The 24,668-nt window shown below is 39.0% G+C and overlaps 3 protein-coding genes across 3 annotated transcripts; 2 read left to right on the plus strand and 1 right to left on the minus strand.

Annotated features, from left to right (window-relative positions):
* Positions 1-1,888: 1,888 nt before the first annotated feature.
* On the minus strand, positions 1,889-23,591 carry LOC143218810 (uncharacterized). Its single transcript, XM_076444268.1, has 5 exons — positions 21,289-23,591; positions 8,568-8,644; positions 7,634-7,846; positions 4,771-4,979; positions 1,889-3,167 (listed from the first exon to the last, which is right to left on the minus strand). Exons 1-5 carry the CDS (start codon positions 21,309-21,311, stop codon positions 2,991-2,993), a joined length of 699 nt encoding a protein of 232 aa, XP_076300383.1. The 5' UTR covers positions 21,312-23,591; the 3' UTR covers positions 1,889-2,990.
* LOC143218715 (uncharacterized) lies at positions 10,619-13,449 on the plus strand. The gene is made up of 2 exons (XM_076444086.1): positions 10,619-10,825; positions 11,409-13,449. Exons 1-2 carry the CDS (start codon positions 10,665-10,667, stop codon positions 13,120-13,122), a joined length of 1,875 nt encoding a protein of 624 aa, XP_076300201.1. The 5' UTR covers positions 10,619-10,664; the 3' UTR covers positions 13,123-13,449.
* LOC143218882 (uncharacterized) lies at positions 17,440-18,399 on the plus strand. Its single transcript, XM_076444444.1, has 2 exons — positions 17,440-17,847; positions 17,932-18,399. The coding sequence occupies exons 1-2, from the start codon at positions 17,440-17,442 to the stop codon at positions 18,397-18,399; spliced, it is 876 nt and encodes a 291-aa protein (XP_076300559.1).
* Positions 23,592-24,668: the final 1,077 nt, after the last annotated feature.

Raw genomic sequence — 24,668 nt, forward strand, 5'->3', positions numbered from 1 at the left:
CATTCCCGATCAATAGGGGTAACTTTCCGTGTAAAAGTACGTCAAAAATTATCGAAAATACGAAAAGCCAGTCTCATCGTAACAAAATTATTTAATAACAACGGAGCCGGTTTTTCTTGTAATCAATTTATTTAACAAATTTATTCACAAAAAAAAAAGTAAAAAGTCAAATTCTGAACCAGTTAATAAATTTAATTTTGTATTTCACTCGAACTTGTTGCAGTCGCGATATCAAATTTGTATGCGCCCCAAATTTCCTTTGATGGAAAATGATTATCATAAAGTTCGAGAGGAGATATACGGCAATCGCGAGTTTATTTTAGGAATATCCCAGGATCCTCTTCGATCGCGCTGTAAAAGCGCGAAATAAAAGAGCATGGCCACGGAATATTTTCATTTTAATAACGAATTTATACAAATGCCCGCGGGCCGGTCCCTGATATCTCGAATTCCGGATATTTCCAATTCCAAATCGATAGGAATATTAACCGGCATTAGGACGAACGTTCGCCTAATCAGCCGCCATCGGAATCACCGAGCTTCCGGAAGAGGCTTTAAACATTTATTTCAACTGTGCTGCTTTCTTTAATCACTACCTCCTAAATATGTAAACTGCTCTCAGGTATACCTTCGAATTCTTTTATTAGAACTGGCCGGTCACGTGGAAGTCTTTTCTTTCTTTATTCGAAACTAGAGTTTCTTGCGACTGTAAATTCAATACAAACTCGGGGACTGTCCAGAAACATATTTTCTTGTGTATTACTTTAGTCATTTGATTTTAAGCAGGGACCAAAAATAACAGTTAGTATAAAATTTTCTACGATAAAAATCATTAATAAAAAGTTGATTATTATTGAAATTTCAGATAATATACACAAAACATAAAGAAAAAAATTCGAAGAACAAAATGATTAAAAAATATCGATTTTTATACTTTTTGGTTACAAATAACAGTTATTAGTGTCCAAAAAGATTGGATCCTCCTCGATAACTGTTACCGAAGAAGAAAAACTGTTTTGATTTCTCAAAGCAGTTATCGATGAGAGAAATTCATTTCTATCGCTCATAACAGTTATCGATGAGAGTAATTTATTTCAAACATTCATAACAGTTATCAATGAGAGAAATTTATTTCTATCGCTCATAACAGTTATCGATGAGAGAGATTTATTTCGATCGCTCATAACAGTTATCGATTATCGAATTTCTTTTCGCTTGTTCATAATAATTATTGATGAGAAAATTCATTTTGGTTGCTTATTTATTGAGTTGTCTACTCTTCTTCGGATGGAGCAAGCCTGTGAAATTCATTGACAAGGTTTCGTACAACAAGACGAATCAACAGACCATAAGAACAACACAAGATCTGTTTGTTTGTCACATGGTAGCAATTAATTTCACGAATAAAAAATGTATTAAATAATTGATTGTCTCCAATTTGAAAGTTGTACTATTTAATAATAACTATTACAAATTTCCTTCGTCAATAACTGTTATGAGCGATCGAAATGAATTTCTCTCAATTGATAACTGTTATGAGCGATCGAAATAAATTTATTTCATCGAATAACTGTTATGAGCGATCGAAATAAATTTTCTTTCATCGACAACTGTTATAAGCGACCGAAATAAACTTCTCCCATTGATAACTGTTATGAGCAATCGAAATAGATTTCTCTCACTGATAACTGTTATAAGTGATCGAAATGAATTTCTCTCAGCGATAACATTTATCAGCAAGATAAAAAATTTTGGGTTACTTATTTGAAATACTTGTTATTCTATAACTTTTTTCTTTTTGGTTATAACAGTTATGGTCGCTGATTTTAAGTTAATTTAAGAGTATATTGTTTAGCCTTCATACTAATATTGACGCTATTAAAATAATTTCTTACATTATTAAATTTGCTCTAGGGTAATGAAGTTTGGTTTTGGGTTCGTAAAATTTACTGAGTCGTCATTGTAGACACCAAGCTTAACCCAAGGTGACCGTCATCCTCAGAGGACTCTCCGGGAAATCATGTATAACTCTGTAACTAATAAAAGTTTTCAACTAAATCAGATGCTCTCTAAAATGTGTCACATCAAATGCACAAAGATTTTCTGAAGAATCTCTTACAGTTTAAAGAGAAAAAATTCCCAAAAATGAGTTTCTTCACCAACCTCCTTAAAGCTCTCGATTCAATCTTACGTTATTAAGAAATGTTTTCTGCTTTTTCTGACGAAGTTCTCACAGGCTTTATGTGAAGATTGCCGCAGTTTTACGTCGATTGCTATGAATAGAACCATGCTCTGCACTCGATACACTATTCTTGCCACACTTAGTCCTTTCGATCAAACACTCTTCGCCAGAGGTAAGTATAGTACAAGCCCTATGGCCTCGAACGACGAAGAGTAATCTACTTTACTGCCATTTGGATTAAGTGTAGCTTCGTCGTTTCTCTCCGTCTTTTTAACGGACATTGCAGGTACCTACGCGGCGGCCTCCCGCGAGTTTCTTTAACGTCTCAACATAGATTACTATCTATCACATAAATCATTAAATGCGCGGAGCCCCTTCGTCGACGAGAAGACAAAATTTTGTACCGTTAAATGAAATTGCTGTTCTCTAATCAACGGCGACATTTTTACGCCTGATCCTCCGCTTAGATCGTTCTGAAGAATCATTCTTCAAGTGCCGCCATTCAAAATTCAATCACAATCAATTTATTAATTAATTTAACTTCCAAATTATTCTTACAAGATAATGATTATTATTACCTTGCGAATCGAAATAATATCTCGATACATATTTGCTAAAGTAATAAATTATTTTTACGAGTTGATCAATTTTGTTGTTCGGTGGTTTCGATGTGAATTAGAGACAGCACAAGGTGAGTATCGAATTAACATAGAATCACGCCACGTTCTCTTTCCTGCTTGTTCTTTATTTTACCCTTGGGCGAGGTTATCGAGAATCTATATTTGTTTTTTCTTATTCCTTTTTTTTTCTACGTGGCCAGCATGCGATTCCGGTTTCTTAAGTCGTCGGACGCGTTTCCGTCGTTGCCGTCCACTGATTCCGTGTCGTGTGATCGATTTTCATTCAGCTGCAGTTGGTCAGGGGCTTCGGTAATTAATTCGCTGAATCTGGTCGCTACTTGCTTCCATTTCAGCAGGTCAGCTGGCTGCAATGGGAGACGATCGATCAATCCCCGGGAAAATCAATGCGATTCACTCGCCGATCTGCTTCTCCAATCAAGATATCATCTTAAACGAACGACAATTCATTAAATATAAATCGAACCGCGTGTGGAACACTGCAAAATAAAACTATCCGGATCAATAATATCTAAGACGAGCCAGGACTGATCATTTTTGGCACCTGTAGATAATTACAGAAGCTTCCTAACCTACATTCGCTCATTAAGTTGCCCCAGAGGGCACTGGCCTGGGAGCAAATGACGTCAGAGGAGGAAATAGATATCTGTTTCACACTCTTTCAGTGTGAAATTTAAATTCTGGTTTTGTTGCTTTTAAGTTTTGCGGGGCCAGGACGGTGCTCCGTGGGGCAATTTCTCGGCTCTTCATTGTTCTGGGGATAAAGAAAAATTCACTAGAAAATATTATTAGGGATATTCATATTTATATATTTTAGAATCAAAATAATAATGATGGGGAGGATATGGTAACTTTTTAAACCGTAGGAATTAGTTTGGTTAGCTAGAGATTTAAATTTACTAGATCCACAGGGAGGGTCTTGAGAAAGTCACTATAATACCGTGAGGAAAGATATAAACTGATGCTTCCGGAAGCTCGTGTGAGCTTTAGCTTGTGGTGATTAATGGTTTCAGGTTGGTTACCTCGCTAGCAGACGACAGAAAGAAAAAGTGCCACCTAAATCCACTCAGCAAGGCTCACCAGGGCTCTAGGGGCAAAAACGAATCACTAGAAAAAATGGTGCTTATAGTAAGAGCGTCTGGTAAGAGGCTTTTTGCTAGGTTAATTTAAAAAGGGCCTTTAGAAAGTTACTATATGACACTGACAACAAAAGCAGAGTAATTCCCTTGAGGACGTGCGAAAAGTTTCGATCGACGTGGTTGATGGAGTTGCGTCTAACCTAAATTCATTCTGCAGGGTCTCGGAAATCAGGAACACAAAAAGTCACTAGACTAGTAAGAATTATATTAGATAATCCTAGGGTTCTACATTATTTTCTAGTCAGGGGTGCCACAATACAGGGTTACCAACTCCAACTCGAAGCTACCAAAATCTAGGGATTTAAAGTTTGTTAAAATGTAGGGTGCTAGTCTTGGAAATCAGGAACACAAAAAGTCACTAGAATGGTAAGAATTATACTAGATAATCCTAGGGTTCTACATTATTTTCTAGTCAGGGGTGCCACAATACAGGGTTACCAAATCCAACTCGAAGCTACCAAAATCTAGGGAATTAAAGTTTGTTAAAATGTAGGGTGCCAGCCTGTAACATGTTGAATTCTAGGGTGGTATAGTATACGATCCCAAATTCTAGGACAACAAAGTTTCGAATCTCAACTGTACGGGTACCAACCTCTAGATTACGGTAATCTAGGGTCCCAAGGTTCCAGAATGCAAGATAGGAAAAAGCCTGAATAGGTACCAAAAGGTAGATCAGTAAGGAAGGGTCTGAGAGTAGCACACAGAGGATAGTTTAGGTTCGGAAAAGGAAGATAGTCGGAGAGGAATGTGTGCCGGTGGGTGGGGGTAGATGGGTGGGGGGTGGGGCTGGGGGTTAAGTCCCGGGGCTTACCGTTAAAGTGAAAAAGACTGGGAGCAGCGCTATCGGAAGTGGCGAACCGCGTAGTTCCGATCTCTCGGATGGAGGTCCGGAAAGAGTCAAGTGTCTCAGTAAATCAAGAAGCTCGGCCAGCAATTCTCCGTGACGGCCTCCGACGTCCTGTCGTATTAAGCCCAGGGCGTCCCTAGCAATCACATGGGCGGTCACCCCTGGATTGTCAGCTGGTCGATGCAAAATTACCATTTAATGACCGCTCTTACGATTCTCAGCCGGTCTAAGGACCGGGGGAAACGCGGAATTTATGGTAACCATTGGCCTCCAAACTGTTTCCCTATACGCCGCCTCCGTCTGTGCTACTTTATGCTCGAGACTATGGAGGTTAGGTCAATGGCACTGCTAACCCAAACGTTTACGTCAAGTCGACTCGCTGAGAATTTCATAAGTATTGAGAAAGTTCATTTTCTACAGGTCAATGAAAGTGACACAACTCATTCGTTTTCGATCGTTTCTTCCCGCAAGTTTTATCGGCGCGTTCCTGGCATTTTTCTGAAGAGAATGATACCCCACACGATACAGTTCGCATTATATTTAGTAAAACCTCCATTATCCGAACCGATCGAATCTAGACGAATCATATATGTAGAACTCACTAAACGAGTCTGTACAGATTTAATCCACCTCTGTATTAACTGTTCTTTCATCCGAACACTCGCGTTTCACTGACCAGTTCGGATAGAAGAGGTTCTACTAAATCGTGGATTAAACAGGTAAGCATGATCCGAATCGTTTCATGTTTGGTATCATTCTCTTCAGAAAAATGTCAGGAATAGGTCGGTGAAAGATTTACGAAGAAATTTTTATAATCAAAACAGTTATAGCTAAAATGAAATCAATATTTAATTTATTCGCTTATACTTTTCTATACTCTCGAGACATCAACGAATAATATTTGTACATGATATAAGCGACATTTTGGTCCCGAATCGTTCATAAATATGGCGGAGTATAAACAATTAGTCGATCGATTTTAATGAAATGAGGAACACGCTGACTGATCCGAGTTTAATGAGATTCTAGATGGATATAAAACGTTCGAGAAATACTTTCAGGAACGCGGCGTACGTCAAAGACGATATTGGAACTGGAAAATCTAATTTTACAAAATGTCTGACTCAGCGTGACCTATCAATTATCGAGTATCATGTCGAAACGCGAGATCTCGGGAACGTACATAGTTGGCCAACAACGGCGGAATTATTGCAGACTTCAGCGTTCTTCGTTTACTTGTTAATTTCATCAGCGTCGCGCAATTCCGAACGTGTAATCTAAAAGATTGCGTTTCGTCCTCGCCGAACGGCCAAATTAAAAACACATTAACACTTTTCCACTTGCGCTCTGTTCCTCGCCCGCTCAAAAACCTTTTGCGACGTTCAATTAATTTCTAAACTCTGATTGAATTCTCCAAGGCGTTGTTCATTCGTTCGATTAAATCTACGAGTTGTTTTACCCATTTCGTTCCGTTTTACGGCGACGAATTTTACTTATTTTTGTCGGAAATATGTTTTCCACTCAACCTTCATTTATTCCTTAATAAAAGATCGAATTTCAACAATGCTTTGTTTCTCGTCCAAAAACGTGCAGCCCTGCATTTTTTTTACCTTTTTTGATAAAATTCATGAATTCTTGATACTTTTTCGATTGAATTTATTGTATGTATAGATACCTATGCACTCACTTTTTCAATTTTCAAAGTATTATTTGTTCGTCTCGATTTTTCATGAAAGCTTGGAAATATTTCTTTTTTTTTCGTAGTGTTTTGTAGACTTTTTAATAATTCCAGCGGAACGGAAAAGGTCGATTTTTCCCTCTTTCTGTGTGTTCGAACGAGGATTCTTCTTTGGAATGTATTACGTAGAAATCGGGGACGTTGCGATATGTTTATTTTATTCATGGAACAAATTTTTTTTGAATTTCAAGTATCCCGTCCTCAATAATGTTACCACTGCGAATGTACAGTAGTTCCAGGAATTATTAGATACTAAACACCCTATTCTCGAAAAAGTGCCTATATTCAACCCGTGATAATTTCGCAAAAAACGATCTCACGACGCTAAATGTGGACTAATTCCAAAGCTAGAACTCTCTACCTTCATATCCCGTCATTCATTTTCTCCTCAGATCACTTTCCCGATGGAGGGCACGAGAAACCGAAGACGCGTTTTTCCTAAAAAATGCCACACATTCGAACGTCTGTGGACACTTGGAAAAATTTTCCTCATCACTGTAACTACCACAGATTCAAAGACTAAAGCTTCTTCTTTCCAACGACGCTTTAAAAAGCAACTTCCGATTTTTTCTGATCGTTTTATTAATCTTCGAATGAGATGTGTGCCGCTAACAATAGTGCATAGTGTTCGTCATTCTCCTTGCACAAAATGGAGAAAAAAAATCGTACATCAATTTTCAGAAAGGCGTTGCAAAGAGGAGGCTTCAGTCTTCGAATCCACGGAGATATTGTTCGCGAGAAAAATTTTTGAGAGTTTTTGGAGATGTTTGAAATTGCGGCATTTTTGAGAGAGAAGATATTACCTTTCCAAAAAAATAATTAAAATAATTTTGTTTGGCGAAAGTCTTATGGTTGTACCTTTTTCCAAATGATATCGAGGGTATCGAAAATTTTTCGAGAATGTTTACATACTTTTTGGCTGCACTGTGGTTTAAATGTAATTGACGATGATGATAATGGGGAATGGACGTAGCGGGAAGAATTAACATAAGACAATAATGCGGGGATGTTTTCGGGGTATGGTAATAAGGACTATGGGGTAGTATTGGATGAAATTTAGAGTGGTATTGTCGGGGAATATAGAATTACCAAGTAGCAGCTCCTGGACGTGCTGAGGCATCACTGGCTTCTTTAAATGGCTGAGGAAGAGCTGCAACGCCGCGGCGCACTCGAGGGCAGCGTTGCTGTTGTTATTGTTGCTGTTGCCAAAATGAGGTTTCTCCCCCCTCTTCAGCGAATTCAAGATTCGCGTTCTGAGCTCGCGGCGTCCGGCACGTCGGAACAAACCCTCCACCCTCGCATCTTCAATGAAAAGTATATCAGCACTTTACGCTTAAAACCCCCTTTCGCAAAAATGCACGCCAGAGAGGGTTGCATACATTGCACTTTTTCCCCCAGACACGCCGAACGCGTTTCGCACGAACGTATTTCGCATACGAGCAGCGAAGGAATAAATAAGAAATAAATTGTAAGAAACGAGGGAAGCTCTTTGGAAACAAAACAGGGTTGGTGTCTGATACAACACAGGGAGAAAAGTATAAAACCGCATCCGGTGTATCAGAATCCGTGTGAATACTTACACGTTATCGAAATACAAAATTAATGTTGAACAGTATATGTAACACTAGGTTTACGGGACCCGTAAAAATGGTGGGTTCTAATATTCTTAGTTTGCGATTATTAAGATTGTAATTGTAAGATTGTAAACAAAAATGGGCGGATGTAATTTAAAACAGTAAAAACATTAAAACAATTTAAGAACGTTAAAAATAGAAAGAGTTTTTTTATAGTGTTTTGTAATTGATGAAGAAAATTTTTATTTTGCATAAAGATCCGCAGTCTAGTAACGATGCTTTCCTGAGGAATTATTTACCAAATTTATTTCTTTGGGTATATATTATTGAAAAATGGCCAAAAATTTGGATAGATACATTCTTGTCATTTTCATAAAATAATGTGAAACAGTTATTTCCACAGCTACGTAAACCTAGTGTTGGAAAACAATTTTTTTGTTGTTACGTACGCTTTTTGAGGAAGATTATGGTCTGTCTGACCGACTGCAGAGATTTCTGCGATATTATATCGTCATCTGCATCCTGCCTGCAAAGAAAAGTATGCCTGCTATTATTTTCTGAGGAAAAGAATATAGTATTCCATTAAAAAAAAATTATAATTATTATTATTATTATTATTATGTTCCATGTAACAGAACATTGTTCTTGAATTTTTTGGAAGTGGTCACTTGAAGGGTTGCTTGCGATCCCCATCCCGAAAAAATTAAATGATTTTTTTCTACCCTTAATAATTTCATCACAATTGCGAACAAAATATATGTTATGAAGGAGGTAAGTTCGAGTATTCTCGTTATTTTTCCGTCTGAATATTTTAATTAACAACTGAGAAAAAAAATGATACAGTTAAGGGTATATTTACCCTCGTATCATCTGGTAATATGAAGGGTTAGGGACTTAAAATTTTAAGGGGTTATCTTTTAACCTAAAACCATTGTTTTCCACACAATATCAATAAAAATTGCGATAATCAAGATAATTCTTTTCCTAAAATCCACAGCAGATTGAATCCCGAATAAAATTGGTTCGGAAAGGTTTATCCGTTCCTCTTTTTTGTATTTTCAGGCGTTGAAACAATGAGAACGTTCGTGTTCCAAAAAGTAAGCACGAGAGCGCTCCCGGACAGATTATTGCGCGAATCGGGCTGGATAAAGAGTTTGAATATTCTCCGGGGGATCATGTTACACGTGTGCGAAGGTTCATGTGTGCGCTTAATTACCCGGCAGCGGCGTTGATTAGCGTAATTGTGCGAAGTCGGTTCGAAACAAACAAACGGCCCACGAGGAAACGAGAAATGGAAGTCCCTTGTAACTGGGTGGCAACTTTCGCGATCGTGGAAACAGGCAGGCTGCTCGGTCGCGATATTTCATGCAACACCGTTGTTATTTATTATTGTTATTTCACGGCTCATGACGCCTGACGCTGGAAAATACCGCAAACTGTCGCAGCCGTGCGATTGTTTCATGCACGGGGTGTCCGGAAACTTATGATCGCCGTTTCCCGGTTGATTTTCTGTAACATTGTTGCAAATTTACATAAACTGCACCCAACAATGCTGATTTTATTAGGGCAGCTCGAGTGCCAGGCACATCCTTTTTGAAAGAATTCAAAACGAGACACATGTAATTGTACAACATTGTTGCATTGTTTCGTAAATCAATGCATCAATGTTGATTTTTAGTAAAATCGTACAAGTGCCAGGCACGTAAGTTTGTTTTTAAAATTATTCAAAACTACAATGATTGTATGACATTGTTGCAGATTGTTCGTAAAGTGACCCCAAGAGAATGTTGATTTTATTAGGGCAGTCCAACGAGCGTGTAACTCACGGTTTTAAAGCAACAAATTTATTTATAATTGTCTGGATGAAAGAATGTTTGAAATTACTATAATCGTCTAATACAACGTTGATCCATACTAACTCACAATTTTAAAGCAACAAATTTATTTATAAACTTCTGAATGGAGAAATGTTACTGATATATGAAATAAAAATCTATGAATAAATTTTTTCTATAAAACGTACCAGAGAATGATTAATTCATGAATAAATATAAATGGTCCACAACGAAAAATGCACGGGCTAACGCGAAAAATGGAAAAGAATATTAATAAAATGCGCATACTGATTGAAAAACTCTTCTCCTGCGAATATGTACATTTTAAATGAGATTTTAATGCTGTTCCAGTGAAATTTTAAAAAATATTCGTATTGACAATCTTTTTCGAAACATCATTTACAAAATGATACATCGCTAAGTAAAATTAACCGATTTAGAGAAAGAGTGGATTCAGTATGTCGAACTTTATCATTTGCATCACTGTCACAGTTCCCCGAAGTGGATCAAGGTCGAGCGGAAGAGTCCATCGCGGACACAAAAAGAATCAATCGTCACGAACCTTGATAAGTTAAATGAAAATACAGCAATGATGCAACGAGGAAAGTGAAGGTATAACGATAACATTGCGTTGAAAAACATTAAACACTTTGCGGCAATCTTAGCTTATAAAACAGCAGTGGATCAGGCAGCGTTTAATATTCCGGTAGCATGATCGGAGGAACAATACGAAGAATCGTTCTGCTTTGTTTGGTGAACGCGATCCTGGTTGCAGGATCGTCGCGGATCTACGCGGAGGATCTACCGAGGAACCGCAGGGATGCTTCCTGTCCCTCGTGCAGCCGAGATCGCCCAGATGCCTTGGCCAATTGGTGAGAGAAATCAGCCGTGACATATTTTTTCTTTAATTTTGAGAAACTTTTCCAAGAAAATTAAAGGATAATACTTTTAAGCAATTACCACATTTCAAAGTACACACAGGGTGAACCACAAATCGTGACCAGTAGAGAATGTAGAGATTACTCTGCTATCACCAGTCCGATCAGAAATGTTTTTTCAGGTATAGCATGGTTTTAAGAGAACTGTCACGTGATCATAGCAAATCTTTCGTCAACTCTTTATTTTCATGATTTTTCAAGTTCACCTTTAATTTTTTGCAAATACACCTATAATTTTCTTACGCTTATTTGTTAGAGGATTTCAAGGCGAATTTGGTAAGTGTCACAAAATTTAAAAAATGTGCTATAATCACGTGAAAGCTTTCTTGAAACCATGCTACATCTGACTGCTAATAACAGAGTAATCTCTACTGGTGAAGGTTCGAGGTTCACCCTGTATATTAACAACCTGTGGTATTTTTTGATACGAAAATCTCCAGAAGTGTCACTGTACACAATTTCCCTCCAGGTTAAAGATTCATCATGGTCAATTAGTCTAACAAAACTTTCGTTGCAGGTCCTCGCCGCCAAGGGAGTCCCGTGAAGCATCATCCTCTTCCTGGGCCAGCAGCATCAGCCAGCCCCTCGACTCTGTGCCAACCTCTTCCTGGGCCAGCAGCATCAGCCAGCCCCTCGACTCTGAGCAATCCTCACCTATGGTATCCTCACCTTTGCAACCCCAATCTTGGCAATCCTCACCTTTCCAATCCCCGTCTTTGCAATACCCAGGTCTGCAACCCCCAGCTTCACAATTCCCGCAGCCTGGCAGCCCCTATTCCCTCAATCCCCTTAATCCATATCGTGGAGCCATTGGAGGCAGAGGTGGCCCAGGAGTCATCAGGCCCTGGAGCACCAGCAGACGCGAGAATCCCTTCTCTTTCGGGACCAGGGACCTCAATTCTGACCTGGCTCCTGCACCAGCCTCCTCTCTTTACAGTTTGAATCCTCCAGTCTCACCCGTAGTACCTTTCCAACCCTATTCCCCAGTTATTAGAACCTCTGATAGGGTCCCATACGGGAGATCTGACATCTTCGGCCTGTCCAGATCTCAATCCTCACAGCTGAGCCAGGGGAACGTAGATTATTCTCCGATTCAAACAGGATCAGTGTTCAACAACCCCAAATCGAAGCTATCTGTTGTCTACAGGGCTGACAAGTACAGTGACGACTCCAATGAAGACGATAACGTCCCTCTTTACCCTTCGGACTATCCTAGAAGACTGGTAGTTGGAGGACAAGATAATGTTTATCCGTCGGGCTATCCTAGAATATGGAGGGGTCAAGGACTGGTGAATAGAGGACTGCAAGATAATTCTCCTTCTTTTCCTGTGGACTATCTCAGAAGAGTGGCAACCGCAGAGAGTCAAAATGCTAGGAACGTAGCAGCAGTTCAATTGAGTAGAGCTGAGACGATCGTGAATCCTCAGAGGGAGCTTAGGGTACTTAATGGAGCTGGTAACATCGTAAGTCCGTTTAGGGACACTAGGATGGCTGATACAGTCACCAATCCACAAGAAGATCTTCAGGATGCTGTGGTGGGTGCTGCATTGAGACAATCCCAAACGGATCGGGTCCAGGATGCTAGGATGACTGATAGAATCATGCAAGGGGATCAGTCTAGAACTGACAGGATCGCCCAACCACAAAAACATCAGCCTAGGGACTCTAGGATGGCCGACAAATTCGTGCAACCTCAAATAGACCAAACCCAGGACGCTAGGGTGCTTCAGAGTCTTGCTCAATCCCTGAAAGATCAGCCTAGGGAATCCAGAATGGCTGGTAGGTTTGTCCAACCTCAAGATCAGGCTAGGGACACTAGGATGGCTGAGCAGTTCAGCCAACCACCAGCAGATAATCCTCGACTGTCCAGCATAATGCAGGTTCCAGAAGGTAGACCCCGAAACCTGCCATCCGAAATGGAGATCTTCAAGGTGATACAACAAATTGGAAACATGTTTGCCAACCGTAGCTCGCAGGAGGATCCGCAGAAAGAACAGGAACGTGGTCAGCAAGGAGTTCAGCTTGCTAAGCAGACTAATGAGAACGATCAGGTTCAAGAAAGTAAGGTTTCCCCAGGGCCAGGGGAGGTTAAGGAGAAGAGGGATGTTGCAGATGGAGAAAGAGTTCCAGTGATGCAGAACGATATGGTGGAATTGGATTCTCTCGAAGGGATTATGCCCATGACCACCTCCAAGATTCTAACTATATCGCCCATAGAGACTATGGATTAATTGTTTATGACTATACTATGTATGGGGCGAATCTAGGGAATTATTTTTTTGGGTTGGCAACTCTTATTTTTATTGACGAAATAATAACGGGAAGTTAGTAAGTAGATTTCTGTTAAACAGATGGTATACATATTAATTTGAGATGTAGATAAAGACAGATATTAGACAGTTTTCGTTGGACAGTTGGCAACCCTGTTACATTTAAATTTAAGTATAGGGGAATTATAGTAAAATATATCCATTTGTGTCTTCTTTTTCTTAAGGTGGTGGTTACTTTAAGATATATTGTTATTGTATTATAGAAGGCTAAATAAAGACGTAATGACATAGAGACATTAATGCAAATGAGTGTAAAATAATTATCCTAACAAAATGTCTTCCCAAAAATAATTATAATAATATTGTACCCTATTGTTGTTAGGTGTTCTGAGTGAAAATGAGCAAAAAATTAAATATCATGCAAAAATTAAGAGAATTGTTTACAAAAAAATGTTATCAATAAAATGACTCCAAAAGAAGGGAGCTAGGTGCCATTATAGTCATTTTCTCGCTACAATTTTTGAAGAGACATAGATTCAACGATTTCAATTTGTGAATGTTCCAATGTCTGACCAACTGGAAGTTGGATTCCTAGATCGGTTCCGTTCACCTTAAGCGATTCCACCAGGATTCTCTCGTCCAGCAACACTGTTCTACTTTCTCCCAACTCCTCCCTGTAAAACTAAGTCTCAATCTCGAGTTCTTCCTTTCACCGGAAACCATGAACTTTTCTTATCTCCGTCGGTTTTGATTAGAGCCATGCCGTAAGAACAGCAGCGAGGAAGCACATACCCGGCCGTTTCTATTAAAGAGCCGTGCTTAGTTAACCATCTACGAAGAATCGCTTCCTTCTTCAAGTCCGTGTTATCAGAAAGATTTCGTTTTATTTATAACGATTTTCATATCGCTTTCGATTCTATGTTCATTTTTTTATTTGCGTCACTGATGAGAACGCTCTTTTCTGCAATTAAGAAAATTATTTCATATTTTATTTACTTTTGTGTGATTTTTAATTTTTCATGCATTTTCAGTCTAAGTCTTGTTTATCAAATTCGGGACTCCATAATGATGCATAGCTTCGTTTTTTGACGTGATTTTATTAAGAAAATTCTTTTATATTTGTGATGATTTTTGTATTTATTTTTCGTTATTTTTGGACTATTCTGTTTTATCTGAAATTCTATTGTTAACGTAAGAGAACAACTATGTATAAATGATTCAGACGGAAGTCGATAATGGAAAGTTTTTTGAATGGAAAAGTAACTTTGTTTTTTATTTCGTCTGGACAGAAATTCTGCTCGCTGTGCGTGGGGATATATTCCATGCAAATCATGCAAGCCGTTATTGCTTCAGCTGCACCGAGTTTTTCCGAGCGGAATATCGCACGTGTTGCGGTTAAAACCGAATGGAAGCATTATTATAATGAAGATCCCAGATGAATGGCTACTTTCTCCAATAGAGCTCACTAACATCAATTATTTATTCAGCCTTCAAATATGAATAAATTCAAACCACTGCACATACATAATCATTCATCTTTTAGAATTTATTTTATATGTAATTATTCATATTTTATTTGGAATTCATTTTATACACCATTATTTTGTTTAAGATTTATTTTGCCTATAATTGTTAATGTTTCGTTCACATCATTCAGTGAAATGAATGAAATTGTTTTCTGCTCAAAAAATAGAATGAATTAAATAATAACTTCAGATTTGAATCGTTCTTTATAGATGTAAAATTTTGGCTAGCAAAAAACCAGTTCTTCTGATAAAAATCAAATTTCCGTTTGCAGCAATGTCCACTTTCTCTCCCCTTTTCTAGCATTTTTTATTTATTCTGGGTCGGAGAGCAGCCTGCAGATTAACAATCTTTTTGTTTTCCTCTCTTTCAAAGGACTGCGGTGGCTGATTTTATGGTCGCCATGCAATCTTTCCAAAGCGCTCTGCAGGAAGCAGTATAATTTCGAACGAAAGCGTTGTCCTAACTCGGAAAAATTTTTAGACACTCATTTCATAGTGGCGAACGTACCTGTAAAGTCTTAAAATTGTATGTTTCTTATTCTTGCTGGGAAAAATTCCCAAAAACCAATTCGTTCTTTAATTATTAAATTGGACATATTTTCAATGTGAATCCTACACAAATGACAAGAGTACATCACAATTCATCAATTAATATTCTCAAAAATGTTTTCTCACCAAATAATCTATCTATATAAATAAAAATCAAATGCTGTTCGTTGGTAAGCGCATCACTTGAGAACGGCTGGACCGATTTGGCTAATTTTTAAAAAAATATTATATCGTAATAGTCCGAATAAGGTTTCTAGGGAAAGAAAAATTGGAAAAGTTGCCCGGAAAATAATATAATATAAAATAGAAAAAATAATAAAAATACAATATTAAACAATATTTCAATAGCTGCAAAACGTCACGTCACAGTCGTTCCAATCGCTCGTCTTTATTTTCAAAATGAATGAAACTCCTATTTGAAAAGTGCTAACGATCGCCAAAAATCGAAATTCTAGAAATTTGCAGCGAACCCAGGATTGTTAATGGTGAACTGGGTCCCACGGTGCGTTACGAAAGAAAATCGTCGAGCAAGATATTAAAATTAGAGCGCTCGCCGTGCCGGCTCCGTAGTCAATATTCCATTAATATTTCGCCGTTGCGAAAGAACTATGAATGCGAACCTCTGCGACATCGTCGTTATTGTGCGTTACGTATTACTGTTTGAAAACAACGCAGCCGGGGGATAAAGGGGACGCACCCGTTCATAATGCTGACGCGCGACAATGAACAGCGTGCTGTGCCTGAGAACGGTCAAACGTGCCCTAAATTCGGGCGGAATACCACGTGTCGAAACACGATGAAACGGCAAATAACTTCGGAATCCAGAAATCGCAACGCTATTTGCGAAATAATGCGAACGGAAGCGCCTTGAATCGCGAAATATGCGAGGCCCTGCCAAAATGCATGTGCTTTATTCATACAAATGTTTAATTGTTTATCAAACTTTTTTATACACGATTTTGAAATACCACGGTCGAAAAGTTATCTATTCACAATCCAAAAAATTTTAATTCATTTACAAAAAAATATATACAGTGGCCCACAGTGTTTGTACACCCTTTAAAACAATAACTTTTTTATAATTTTATCAAACGTCCTGATGCAATTAGAAGTATTGGTTTACAAAATGATGTGCAAACAAAATTTTACAAAAATTATAATTTACAAGGTTGCGTGCAAAAACAAAAAGGCATTTTTTAAAACTTTTTTATTTGGGCCCTTAATGAAAATTTAAAATATAAGTTTTGTAGATCTATGTTAGTTATATACGGATACTGAACATTTCATCGAAATCGGTTGACGCAGGAAAGAACGACTTTTTAAGCAGAAACTGATCAAAAGTCGTGAAAAACTACGATTTTCACCATTTTTAACTCGTGCGTATCTCAATCGATTTCGATGAAATTTTCAATATTTGTACAGCTAACATAGACCTACAAAAAATATATTTTACATTTTCATTAAACGCTCAAATAAAAAAGTTTTAAAAAATGCCGTTTTTATTTTTGCATGTAACCTTGTAAATTATAATTTTTGGAACATCTTGTTTGCATATCATTTCATAAACCAATGCTTCTAATTGTTTATAAAAAAGTCAGGTCGTTTGGTACAATTACAAGAAAGTTATTCTGTTTTAAAGGGCGTACGAACACTTTTGTGGGCCACTGTATATGTATTATTTACAAATAACACTAAATTTTCTGATGATTCCCTTGTGTATATGTATTGTTCTGTAATATGACTTCCCAAGGAAACGCAATTATACCCATAATGAATTATTATCAATATTAATTATACCTGTACTGAATTATTATCATTGTTTCTCACATCCATAATTGGAATTTCATTACAAATGTAATAGGAGATACTTCATGCAATTGTAATTAATAAATCTGTAAGCTACAACCTTCCATTGCATCTATTGCTCTTCTTTCACAAAGTTCGGCGATGTAATTTTTATTAACATAATTATTATAACGATTTATAATCATTATTTCCCCTAAACAACCTGGCAATTCGATTGCAATTAGAAATACTCATTTTGATTCAATGACGTGTCCCACCACGTCGAAATTCCGCCATGTCAGCAGGCGTTGCGTGTCCAAGAATCATGCGTATGCAGTGACGACACCCCAAAATTCAGTTTAAAAGCGGCCGGGACCAACCGAATCCTCAGTTCAGTTCGAAATCCTCAACCTTAACAATGTATTCCAAAATCTGTCTGTGCCTTCTACTGGCGGTAGCCGTGGTACAATCTTTGCCAGCAGGCAAGGTAGAAAAGGTCTCCGAGGCGTCAGCGATAGCTCCCGAGGAGCTCGAAGGCCTTGATCTGGAGGGTACAAGTGACGAGAAGGAGAGGTTGAAGAAGCAAGCATCATTCCTCGTGGAGATTCGGCCATCATCTGAGAATGGACAACAGGCGTCTCAGGATGGGTGTCAGGGACAGGTGCAGAGCTTGAACGTGGTCCAACAGTCTCAGGCGGTGCCACAGATGCAAACCTACATCCAACAGGCTCCACAACCAATGCAAGCTATGGGAGTCTTCCCAGCAGCTCCGGCTTACATGGTCCCTCAGTCCTTCATAGTACCTCAGCAGGTGGTTCCCCAACAGGTACAGCAGTGTAATTTGTAATTTTGAGGGCCCAGGGAATTATTGCTTCGTATGATGTAATGTATTTCTATTGTAATTCCCCAGCAATTGGTCCAACCGCAATCGATGCAGACCCTTCAAATCATCCAGCCCCAGCAGCCTTGTGCCTCAGAGCCCAAGGTCCAAGTTATTGAGAAGAAGGTCGAGGTCCCAGCACCCACACCTGCCCCTGAAGTCGTCACTGTCAAGCCACAACCTGAGAGGATGGTCGTTGAAACCGTCAAGCTAGTCCCTGTGCCACCTGTCTGCAAGGACAAACTGGTTGTCGTGCCCTCCAAGCCTATGGTGGTTTACCCAGAGCCCACTGTTGTCAAGGTGCCTCATTGCACTCATCAAGGAGTCAGCGAAGACGTCGTCTCCCAGTGCGACTGTCATCGACCGGAAGGGAGGGCTGCTGCTATGGGACCTGTTGATCCCATGCACATGATGGCCATGAGGGCAAGGCACATGCATATGCCTATGCCCTTGATGAGGTCAAGTGCCCAGCAGTTTGCCAAGGACGTCAAGGCTTAAAGGTGGGGGTTTTTGTTCCTAATTTTATGGTTGATTGGGATGGGACTGTATAGGGAGCTTGTAGTTCATGGGGTTGGGAAGAGACTTGGTAGTCTAGGGTATTTTTGTTTTATGCGTCGATGATAGTTCAAGGGATTTACTGTACATATTTTAATGAGGGAGCTAGTGAATTTCTGGTTTATAAGTTGGTAACAGTTCAGGGGATTCCCTGGACGATGTACTAGGGGAAATTAATTTTTGCAACTGGGTTTATGCACAATAGCTTATAACTCTATGTAAGTGGAAATTTGATTTCTTTTCTTCATTGTGATTTAAGTGTTCCTGTTTTATATACATGATCCAGGGTATGCCAGTCTGGGGAATTTTTGCTCAACAATTTAATGAATGAAACGCGAGAACATGAATTGAAATGAACTCTTCATTGCCGTAACAGCGAATTTAATTCTGCCTCGTTCTATGTACCACAGGTGTAACACACGTTGAATTTGATGACTCTACAGCGACACGATGACGATCAATATGGAGGACTCTAAAGTGGATTTCCAATGTACGCCTCTGTACGCTTTCGAGAGCAAATAAAACGAAAATATTATGAGATAATTCCGTTCTTTGTTAACTCATTAGCCACCGATCCTCTATAATGAATTTTGCGCTCAGTTAATTCCATTTTTATCCAAAGCGTCCTAGCTAATGTATGAAACAATGAAGTCCTCTTAATTTTTAATTACACGGCCGCGGGATTCAGAATGTAAAATAATTAAACGTCAATCTGAATTACCGAGCTCCCTTAAGCGATCGCATTATGCTCGTGTTCGTGTTACGCACATGTCGATTATAAATATTTAATTAAATACCGCGTCGGTATACTTTTAATAAGTGATCGAACAAGTAGCTCGATTTCAATGAAATTTTATGATGCGTGAAGTATGTATAGTTTAATTTTAAACGACCATTATAATTTCGCAAATAATTTTTTGATATAGAGAATTAATCGAAAGAAGGTACGCAAAGACTTATTACAGAAAAAGGCTGATAAAATTTCTACAAACTTCGCAAGTGAACGCACGGCTTGATCGTGGTGTTAAGCTGCGTTTCTACTTTTCAATTTATTAATTGCATCTCGTATAGTTATTTGGATATGTACGACAAGAACCACTGTCCGATGCAGTATTTATTAAAAAAGAAAAGCCAAAGTAATTGCTAAAAATTTTACAATTCGCAAAATCGTTCAAACATACCATACAAAATAAATCCGCACGAACTCGCCCGGTGCAAGCGCAGCTTAATACTCTGCCCAACCACAAGCCCGTCTTGATGACATCGCCGATAAAATAATTAACGAATGTGGTCGGTCGGTGGCTCATCAGCTTGCAAAAAGTCCCGATTAAAGGTCCGGACCGCTTCTGAATTTTTAAAAGCCCGGTAACATGTCCCCAAAGGGGATCTCCATTCGTTCGGTGCATAAGCGATCAATGATTCAGCGTCGCTTTAACCCTGATATATCTTTCATACGGCCGTGTAAAAAGCTAAGCTGGCCGATCATCACCACGCGAGGAGATTAGGTCCTCGAATCCACCTTCCAGCGAGCCGAGTACCGATAACGACGCAGAGTAGGGGCTGCGGCGTCGTTGGCACCGCCCCCTTCCCTTCACCCCGGCCACTTACCCTGTCGTAATCCTAGGTGAAAAACCGGGCATCGATCGCGGACCATTCGAAACTCTTTAACAATCGTTCCCGGCATTGATAAATTGACCTGTGCTCGGTCTTTGCCACCTGACAGCGGTCCTCCTTTGCTATCTGCGCGATTTCGATGGCCAACGTCTCGCTATTCGGAACTAGACAGCCGTGGCGCGTTATGAACCAGGCCGGTGACACGCGGTTTTATGGATTGAGATCGATTGTCCAGATCTGGAAGCACCCCTTGGACATCGGCCAATGGACCGACGGCATTGAGAGGTTATGTCCGGCCGATGATCGTAGGGAGTTAACGATTCTTTTGATGCCGCTTTCAACAGGGTGGAAGTGGCGATTTCATTCTACTCTTTCTCTGGCGGATTTCGTTCTACCATTCTCCGGCGATCTTTATTTCTACCTAGCGCGGCGGGCTATTAGGAAAAGCCAAATATTCAATATAATCAACGATTTTATTTTATAAGGGAGACTTTTTTAACTTCCCGATTTTATAGGGAAGTTATTGTAATGACCCCGAAAATCGAAAATCGATTTTTTAGCAGATCTTCACGTTTCATTGGTCATTGCAGTCATTTTTTTTTTTAAATCCGGCAGCGACCCATTCATTTGCATTAACAGTTGTGTAAATTTGTATTAACACTTTGATCGCCACGTCACCCGTATCTGGGTGACGGGTATGCTTCCGTGGGGGCCCCGTCACCCAAATATGGGTGACGCTCTTCTTGTACGAGTTAATTAAAAAAATAGGATTTTATATAATAGGATATACAACATGAATTCTCGCTTTTCGCTGTGTTTACGTTTTGTGTACCGACGGTCGGATTTGGTCCCCGCGGGAAACTTAGCCGAATTACGCTGGGCGATCAAAGTGTTAAAGCCCATTCCATGTAGAATGATAATTTATGCCATAAATTATAGAGAATATTAAGATCTACAATGATCGTTGGCTCGGCCCATTCATTTATATGTATTATGAATTATAGAATTTATATCGGAGCTTCCTTTATAATGATCTTTTACTATATTCTGTAATGAACGATTATATGACCCACTCGTTTATATTCGAAATTCTGTAAAGTCATATTAAAGCTGTCTCTATAATGATATAAAAATAAATTATAACTAATTTCGCAATGATAATTGCGAGAAGTGTAACCGTAGCCTAATAAGTGTCCTCAAGCGGGTCTTCCCACTCACCTCTTCGAGCTCTGCGCACCCATCGCGTAATCTCCGCGGCGGGAAAATTTCAAACACGCTTCGAAGCTTCCGGTCCACGAGGGACGTTGTACCCGTGGCAATCAACCGAATAATTTAAGGGTCCATCGAGATCGGTAGGTTACGACAGCTCCGTGGCTCTATTTCCTGTCATCGACGCGAACCTATCCGCTTAACGAGCAGATTTCCCACGATGCACCACGGTATACACAGACGTATACAGGATGTCCCAAAAATGTTGTAGAGGTGATTCGAAATAACTTTTTCCTTTGCGAAAATATTCGCCGCGCCTCTGTTTTCGAGTTATCGCTGAAAAACACGGACCAATCAGAGCGCGGTTACTACGGACGGATTTCGACTCGGCCAATGCCGACGATGCGCTCAGCTGTAGCCGCGCTCTGATTGGTCCATGTTTTTTTTATTAATAACTCCTCAACGGAGCCACGCAGAAGATTTTCGCAAAGGAAAAAGTTACTTCGAATCATCTGAAGAATCACCCCGTTGAAGTACAACATTTTTGGGAGACCCTGTATACGAGAACTGGTTCGAAGCAGTCTTTTGTCCCCGTTAAATAATGCGACAGGCCACGCCAGGTATAATAGAAACACCGATGGGATACAGGGGGGCCGTGACGATTTTTCGATTTGCTATTCACCAGCACCAATATGGCCGACAACGAAATGATGGGACAGCGGCGAGATACGAGTATCGCGCTCGAACAGAAATCGAGGTGTCCGCTGATACGATGGTTTTATGTTTTATGCACGGGAATCAATTCACGAGATTCCATTCGAAGCGAGATCGGTTTTCTAGCTGGTCTGTGCTCTCGGGATTTTCGAATTTGAGCTTGTCGACGATCTTGATAAAGTGTCGGACAATGTGTATTCTTAGAAACATTTACACATATAGAAAGTATGTATTCCTATATAATCAGTGTACTTATAAATTATTTATTAGATTCAATTAAATGAATAAAATCAATAAAATTAATTAAATCAGTAAAAATCTAACGAAGCTAATTAAGTTGTTTTGTAAATTGAATCCGCTTAAAATATTGCCAGATTCAAGCCACCGAAGTTATTTTTAAATTTATGTAAGTTCTGTATTGTGTCTTGGAAAAATTGAAAAAGCCCTTTTTTGGTTTCTTTATCAATTTTCTAGACTTTGACGATTTACGTTTTCGCTAGTGGGAATTGCTATTATCAAACGTTTATCGGTTCTCGCGTTCAAGGCCTCGATATGGCTAAGAATAATTTAGGCGTCATTTGTGGTATGAATAAATTCTGAATGAGAGTGTGTTAACGCTTGCTCTCACGATTAATTCCGCTTTCGAGGTCCCCTCGGATTTTTTAGAGGCGCTAATAGAGAAGCCATTAACTGCTTTGTAAGGGGAGCACGTTCATTCATCATTCACGTCTACATATCGAATATTGAATGGCTAAAGCCACGTGTCCACTTCGCGATGTTTGTTCAATGCTTTCGCGGTCGATTTTGTATAATAGTCTGATTCCCATCAGCAATTTCGTCACAGTGGTTAATGACGTCGTTGCCAATGCCACCGTTGGCCAGAGATTTGTAGTTTTCGGGCCGAAACTAGTCGGTGGTTAATCGAACCTTCATAATGTCTCGCGCTCACTAGAATTACGATCGTATAATTCCGATCCAATTTGGCCGCTACGTTAAATTTCATTTACAGGGGCGGCTCGCGCGCGATGCATTTGATTTGCAGAAGCGATTCGGTCGGCTGCCGTTTGTTTAGATCGCCCGATTCAATTTGTAAATCCGCCTGAATGCCGGATCGAGAGGCTTCGGCCAAAAAGTGGTGCGCACGAACACGCTGGACATTGTGCAGAAGAATCTCCGTGCTCCTCCTTTGTTTATTGCTATATTACTAATAAATTAATAAGTTGACTTCAAACTTTTCAGTAAAATATTCGAGGACTTTCTCAGAGGAGACTGTAATTTAATTTGAGTTCGATGAAAATAATTTAATTAATTTTATATTACAAGAACATGAGAATTGAACAAATTGTTGATATATATTTTCCATTTGTAATTTCATTGTAGTTAAATGAAATTTAAAAAAAAACAATAAAAAGAAGTTTGGGATTCCATAAACATAATCATATGAAATAAGTAAATGCTTGCAATTAAACGTAATGAGACCTGTCTTCAGATAACATATTTCATAATGAGGTTTCGCGTAATGAATTGTGCAAAATTGCTGGCACGTTACCTCGATTTTCCCAGAAATAAATATTGACGCAGAATTTTCATAATTACAATAATACAATTGTGGCAAATAAAATGTTGCAATTCGATTGCACGCTGTCCAAACAGATAGATTTCTCCTTTCTGTGACAACATGTAAATGCAATTGTATTGAAAAGAACTCTATTAAATTCTCTAGACGATTGGATTATTGTTAAAATTGATTTGATTGTGATTATATCGAAGTATTGCACGCTTCCGACCATCATGGCCGTTCACGTTGCAATTTCTGGACTGTATCTCGATGTAATAGATCAATAGGAGCTTGCGATTTCGTGTTGAACCGGATATTAACAGATTCTGGCTAAAATAATCAATTAAGCCTCATTAATGAAACTACATTTAGACACAAATCCAATTAGAGATTTGATCGAGCTTGTAATAGTTTCCTCGATCTGCATGGAACGATTATACTAATTGTAGAACATACTAAAAATATAATACGAAAATCCCACAATTTCTTAAAACATTAGAAACAGACGATGTATAAATATAATTGATTGAAAACAGACTTCTAGAGCTATTTAATAAATTTTAAGTGAATTTAATATGTAACCCTATTTTTTCATTTTATGAACAACCACCACGACACACATAAATAGACAAACGATCTGAAAGCAAAAATACAACAGAAGACGCTTTTGATAATCCAGAAAACCAGTATGTAACAAGAAATTCGCGTGCGCGTGATAGCGGCCGTTGATGGCATCAAGTTTTCGGAGTGCCATCGCGGATTTTTCGTCTCCAGGGATTAATGTTCAGTTCCGGGATGTCCGAACCGCCAAAAATATTCGTGAAATGCGATTATCATGTTCGCCACGACCTTTACAAGGGTAGCTCGCAGGGGTTGGCCGGCGATCGATCACGGTCGCCGAAATTCAATTCAATCGGCGAGTCTCGGTTGATCCAGCGAATCAGAACTCGGTGAAATATCGTTGTTGCATTTGCTACACTGCGCCGCACATTGTGGCGAACGTAACGAACATCGAGACACTAATTACTTAATCCTCTACAGGAGCAAAGTTTTAATCATGTAACTGATACAATGGGTGTACAAAGTATTCGTACACCATTTAAAAACTAATAACTTT

This window comes from Lasioglossum baleicum, chromosome 20, assembly GCF_051020765.1.
Source record: "Lasioglossum baleicum chromosome 20, iyLasBale1, whole genome shotgun sequence".
NCBI classification, from domain to species: domain Eukaryota; kingdom Metazoa; phylum Arthropoda; class Insecta; order Hymenoptera; family Halictidae; genus Lasioglossum; species Lasioglossum baleicum.

Excerpts from the sequence above, each read along its gene's own strand:
- LOC143218882 (XM_076444444.1), top strand. The coding sequence starts at position 17,440 with ATGTATTCCAAAATCTGTCTGTGCCTTCTACTGGCGGTAGCCGTGGTA. Across the intron at positions 17,848-17,931 it reads AGCAGGTGGTTCCCCAACAG|CAATTGGTCCAACCGCAATC; the intron begins GTACAGCAGTGT and ends GTAATTCCCCAG.
- LOC143218715 (XM_076444086.1), top strand. The coding sequence starts at position 10,665 with ATGATCGGAGGAACAATACGAAGAATCGTTCTGCTTTGTTTGGTGAAC. Across the intron at positions 10,826-11,408 it reads CCAGATGCCTTGGCCAATTG|GTCCTCGCCGCCAAGGGAGT; the intron begins GTGAGAGAAATC and ends CTTTCGTTGCAG.
- LOC143218810 (XM_076444268.1), bottom strand. The coding sequence starts at position 21,311 with ATGGGTGCGCAGAGCTCGAAGAG. Across the intron at positions 4,980-7,633 it reads CGTCCAGGAGCTGCTACTTG|CTGACAATCCAGGGGTGACC; the intron begins GTAATTCTATAT and ends TGCATCGACCAG. Across the intron at positions 3,168-4,770 it reads CAGTCTTTTTCACTTTAACG|CCAGCTGACCTGCTGAAATG; the intron begins GTAAGCCCCGGG and ends CTCCCATTGCAG.